Below are 5575 nucleotides of genomic sequence, written 5' to 3'. Positions count from 1 at the left end.
CGTCCCCAGGGGTGGCAGGCCCCGGGTGGCTTTGCCTCAGCTCCTCCAGTGATGCTCACCTTAACGCCCAGTTCTCCTTTCTCCCCCTGTGGGACAGAAACAAAGAGGAGGGGGGTGTCAAAAGGCAGACACGTGGGTGGCATCCCAGGGGTTCTGGGTGGCTCACCCACCTTTTCACCCTTGACACTGCCTGTTCCTGAGTCCCCTTTCAGGCCGGGCTCACCCTTCTCCCCCTTTTCACCTTTGGAGCTGGTGCCTGCAAGGAGGGAAAAAGAGACCCTTGGGGACGGGCAGTCCCCCACTGGTGTGTCCCAGGGCAGCCACGGGGGTGCAGGAATTACCTCCTGGGGAGACCTGTCGTGTCTCCTCTGCTCTGGTCCTCTCGGCTTGCTGCGAGGAGCCCCCACTGCTCCTCATCCCACCCCCCCCAGCCACGGGGGGAGAGGTGACAGGGACAGCATCCACCAGCCCTGGGACACCCTGTGCCAAGAACAAGGGGACACCGTGTTCACCTCCCGGTGCTCCCTCAATAGGGGCAGGCACCGGGGATCCCATCCAGCACCCCAGGAGCATCAACCACGGGAGCTCCTCACCCCTCCCATCTTGGGGTCCTACCCCGGGGGCACCAACTCACCCCGTCTTTCCCCGAGGGTTGCTGGTGTCCACCTCCTGCCCCGCTGCCAAAATCGCCCGAGACCTGCGTTGTTTTTTGCCAGGGAGAAGGGGCAGCTGGAGGCTGGGGGGGTGGGGGGAGCACAGGGTGGCAGCCCCCAGCCCCCCCTGCCCCAGCCACCCTGCCAGCACCCACCTCCTCCTCCGTGTCATCCTCCTCCTCCTCGCACTGGCGCTCGGCTGCCCGCGGGTCCCCTCGCAGCTTCAGGTCAGCAATCACCCCCTGGAAGGGAACCACAGGCTGCCAGGGACGGGCAGTGCCACGGACAGACCTGTGCCACAAAGCCACCCCCCACCTGTCGTTGCCCCCCATGGACATCAGGGCGTATTTGCCTGGCCTGGAGACCACTCCCCATCCAAGCGCATCCCAGCACAGCGAGGTTCCCAGCTTGCAGCTGCCAGACAAGGGCAAACTCTTGTGCCAGCTCCAGCACAGCTGGTGAGCCCAGCAGATGCCCGTGGCCAGGATCCAGACAGACAGACAGCAACATTTTGGCCTCCTTCTCCCTACACAGAGAGCTCCCTAGACACAGACGGGCTCTCTGCCCCACGGCTGGTCCCAGCCCATCAGCACAGCCCCAGCTTTGTAGTTCTGAGGCACTTCCTCACCATTAACTGGGATTTGCAAGCACTGTGCACATCCAAGCTGCTTGTTTACACAAGAAACCACCATGAATTCCTTCCTAAGGAGGTTTTCTCCAGATGAAGCTCTGTGGCAGTTACACTGTGCAGCCCAGGAGGGTGGCATCCCCACATGGGCCAGGGAAGGTGTGTGGCTACCAACCCTATGGCTCCCACGGGAAGTGGAGTCACCCAGCAGATCTCAGAGCCCAGCCCAGGTCCTTGCTGCTGTGACAGGACGTGGGGATGCTGCCAGGATGGGATGCTGCAGGGATGGGAAGCTGCCCATCCTTCTGATCCCAGCAGGGAGGTGCTGCTGACCACGCTGGGAAGTGAGCTGGGAGTGGGCAGATACCTCCTGCTTTGCTTTGTGTCTCTTCTCTGGGTGAGACACCTAAAATAATATTTGGGCTCGCCTGAAAGCACAGAGCACCAGGTCTGGGAAAAGGGAGCTGTGCTCAGGAAACACGACGGGCTTAAGAAAACAAGAATCAGGGGCACTTGCAGTTCAGCCAGGCTGGCTGTGACATTAGGGTAAGAATCTATTATCATATCAGACATTCTAATAACATTTATATTAACATTATATAACACGTAGATAATATAACGTTACACGTTACATAATGTTACTATGATAATATATTCTAAAGAACATACATGAGAATAGAGATTAAAATATTTATACAAAGTCCTCCCACAGGCAAATGCCCCCCCCCAGGTGGGTTGTGACCTCCAGCTGTTCCCCCTGGTGGCAGCTGGAGACATCCCCCTCCCCACTGAGCCCCAGCAGCAAGCCCAAGCTTGGCTAAATGCACCACTCCAGCCTGGCCTTCCTGCAGGCATTGGAAAGAATTTGCTTCCAGCCCTGACCAAGACACCCCCAGGAGGCTGATGGCTTTGAGGGACCTTTGCAAGCACATTTGCCCACTACCATGGGTCCTACCCTGCATCCCCCTGCCAGACCCCAGCCGAGACCCCCACTTACAGCAACACCCTTGACACCTGGGGTGTCCCAGGGGTTTCTGCACTCCCTGCAGGCTTTGCCCCTCCAGGCTTCATGCCATGGACACAAAAAAGCCTGGGAGAAGCCCAGATACCAGCTGAGACCCCACCAGCTGCCCACGAGCAGCTCCTCTTGCAGCCTGACCGAGCGCCAGGTTTTAATGGGCTCGATGCCCCCGTTAGCTCCGGATCAAGTGAGTCAGGGCTGCTCAGCAGTGGGAACACCACGAGGCAGTCAGATGGCAAAGGAGACATCCAAGCCCTCACTCCCTGCTCCCCTATTCCCTCTGGGAAAGCCGGGGGCGGGCGGTGGGATGGGGTGTTTGGCAAGATGAGCAACATCACCTGCTGGAAAAGCAGGAGCACTTCGCTCCGCTCTGGGCTGGTGCTTTGCCCTCCACATGGTGCCAAAGCCTCTCCAGCTGGGGAGAGAAGTTCTTCCAGGGCCACAAACTGACTCTCAGCAGCCAAAAAAAACCAAACAAGGCTCTTCAAGAGCAAGAAGTTGCTCTTGTGACCTCCTGGGACCAACCTGAAGGGCGGCGTGAACCGGCCTCTAGCCCATCAATCATTAATCCCTTCCTGGGGGAGCTTTCCCTGCCTGAAGCCACATAACTGGGCCTGCAGGAGTGCTGCTCGTTGGGTAAGGTGATGTTGAAGCTCAGGAAGGTGCTTTGCAAAGCTCCCCCGGGAAAAGGCAGAGCCCCCTGTTGCTGGGCAAACCACGCTCAGCCCAGGGGAAACCGGCTGGTGCAATCCTGAGCTTCCCTCTCCTCAAGCACAGCAGGGGATTTCCACATCAGCTGGACATTTTCCCCACACTTTCCACAATCCTTATCTAGGAAGTGTCATGTTCAAATCACAGGCTGAGCTATCACCTTCTCCCCTTCCTCTCCAAAGTCTTCCTGCAGATCCATCAGCCAACAAAGATACGCTCCAGCCCAAGCATTTTTTCCCAGTTAAAAGAGACATTTTGCAGCCAAACCAGCTCCTCCACCCAAGGAGTTGGGTATTTTTAGCAATGGGGAGATTCAAAGAGGTTCCCTGTGTTTGCTGGGAAAGGGAAGGGCAGCAGTGGCTGCTGCAGTGCAAACCCATCTCTTCCTGCCAGCCCACCTGGAGAGCTTTGCCTTGGTGAGACCCAAGACTGTTCACTGGCCCAGGTTGCCCAGGGAAGCTGTGGCTGCCCCATCCCTGGCAGTGTTGAAGGGCAGGTTGGATGGGGCTTGGAGCAGCCTGGGCTGGTGGGAGGTGTCCCTGCCCATGGAAGGGGGTTGGAACTATGTGATCTTTAAGGTCTTCCAACCCAAATCTACGATCCTAAGACAAGTTGTTTCCCCCCAGGAACACGCACAGAGTGTCACCACTCATTTGCCTTCTGGGCAAAGAGGCTGGTTCCACAAGCACAGGCTGGTGTCACATTCTAACCCATCTCACCCGAGCTTCCTGAGGACACACCTTGGGGTGACCTGAGGCCTTACCTGATATTTATCTGGGTCAGCCCCTCCAGCTTGAGCAACGAAGAGCCCGGAGCCCTTCTGCAGCTCCATCTCATCCGGGGAGCGCTCGAAGCGGACTCGCTCGTGCTCCTCACAGTCCAGGTAGAGGGTGACCTCCTCCTCCTCCACGCTGATGGCAAAGCGTGTCCACTGGTTGAGCAAGGTGGGCACAGTGAAGGTGGCTGCAGCATAGGAGCTGGAGGAGCCCGGCTCTGTGTAGTAGAAGATGATCTGCTGCTTGCCCGCCCGTAGCTCCGAGAGCTTGACCCCCACGTAGATGATGCTCTGAGAGGAGTCCGTGACAGCAAAGAGGACCCCAGCCCTGGGGGTGGTGGGTTGGATGTGGAACAGGAGGGAAAAGTCCCGGTAGAAAGGGTTGGGCAGGTGGTACCGGGCCACCTGCCCCGTGTTGGCGTTGGGGCCGAAGACGTAGCCGGGGTTGTTGTCGGGGCCATAAATCTTGAGGATCTCCTCTGGAGGGGGGTCTCCAATCAGCTCCAGGAGGCTGACCTCAGTGCTCGGGTTCTCTGCAACAGGAAGGGAAAGGGGACAGTCACAACCGGCTGGTCGCTCTCAGCAAGGTGCCCTGGGGACACACCACGGGGCTCTGCTCTTCCACGGCTTCTTCCCCTTGCCCTCCCCGGCACCTGGAATTGTCCTTCAGGCTGAGGGTTGGCCAAGGCAGCAACGCTCCTTGAGCTGCTTCCACTGCACTGTTTGGATGTGACTGCCAAAATGCCACCCGTTCCCTGGCCCTGGACCTACAGCTGCAGCTGGGACACCCTTGAGATGGGATAAAACCAAAGGGATAGTGCCCATGGCAGCCACGTGCCCGCGAAGGCAGCAGGAGATGCTGCCAAAGCACCAAGATGCTCAACAGCCACGGAGATGTGAGGAAGCCTGTTGCATCCATACCCACTCTGGGCTCATGGTGACCCCTCAATGTCACCCTGGGACAAGCTCACAGGGTCACCCCAGCTGGGAATAAATCAGAGCCATCCCCTTGCAAGCACCCTGGGAACGGGGCTCGTGCCGGCGCGCTCCGTGAGCTTCCCAGATGATCTCAGTTTGGAGCTCAGCTCCTTCCCTCACTCCTCTTTCTCAAGGCACTTTGGGGAAGCTGTGCTCAGGACAGTCTCTCCTACCCAACACAGTTGAACATCTGGCCGGGGTGAGGCAGCTCCCTGCGAGCCAGCTCCCGTTGTTCTGGCAGCAGGCACATCCTCATCGCCCACACACCGGGCGCTGGATTCCTCCCCTCCTATGTCAACTGCTCGGGCTGGTGCCAACTCGACGGGTGCTTTTTAACTCTGAGCTGCCCGGGGGCAAGGAAACCCAACCACCCCAGGCTTTTGCACCAGGAGCAGATGCTCAGTGCTGATTTCAGCCTCGTTCTGCATCAGGAGCAGGAGCTGAGACAATTTAATGAGCCCCAACTCAATCCCTGGTGTTTCACACGAGCAATGTGTGTGTGTGGGGGGGAATGTATCAGGAGTGTCCTGACTCCAGGAGGACCAGACAGGAATCTCCACCCTGCTCTGGAGCCAGGCATTGTCCTCCAGAGCTCTTAAAAAAAAACCCCAAAGAAACCAGCCCCAGCCTTGTCCAGCCTGGGAGGAAAACACGTCTCTTGGGATGGCAGGAGAAGATCAAAACCTGGGTGCCTCTTCCAAAGCGTGGGGGTACCCAGGCATGCAAGCATCCCCAGCCTCCCTCTGCCACCAAGCCCCAGTGCCAGCCCGAGCCCCAGCACCGTGACAGGGACCCAGGCAGTGGTGATG

At 58.4% G+C, this 5575-nt stretch overlaps 1 protein-coding gene across 1 annotated transcript in view; it reads right to left on the bottom strand.

Annotated features, from left to right (window-relative positions):
• Window positions 1-5575, bottom strand: part of LOC104386068 (collagen alpha-1(XVIII) chain-like) — a gene marked incomplete at its 3' end in the record, with an annotated part of 15167 nt that overhangs the window by 5805 nt on the left and 3787 nt on the right. The window contains exons 2-7 of the mRNA XM_009994600.1: window positions 3777-4321; window positions 809-895; window positions 635-697; window positions 342-480; window positions 171-256; window positions 60-86 (exon numbers count right to left, since the gene is read on the bottom strand). Coding sequence (XP_009992902.1) covers window positions 60-86; window positions 171-256; window positions 342-480; window positions 635-697; window positions 809-895; window positions 3777-4321 — 947 coding nt within the window. The remainder of the gene's footprint in view (window positions 1-59; window positions 87-170; window positions 257-341; window positions 481-634; window positions 698-808; window positions 896-3776; window positions 4322-5575) is intronic.

The sequence above is a fragment of the Chaetura pelagica genome, unplaced genomic scaffold (genome assembly GCF_000747805.2).
Source record: "Chaetura pelagica isolate M959 unplaced genomic scaffold, ChaPel_1.0 scaffold203, whole genome shotgun sequence".
In the NCBI taxonomy this organism is placed as follows: domain Eukaryota; kingdom Metazoa; phylum Chordata; class Aves; order Apodiformes; family Apodidae; genus Chaetura; species Chaetura pelagica.
Note: the sequence above shows the minus strand (reverse complement) of the source record. Positions and strands in the feature narration are given on the sequence as shown.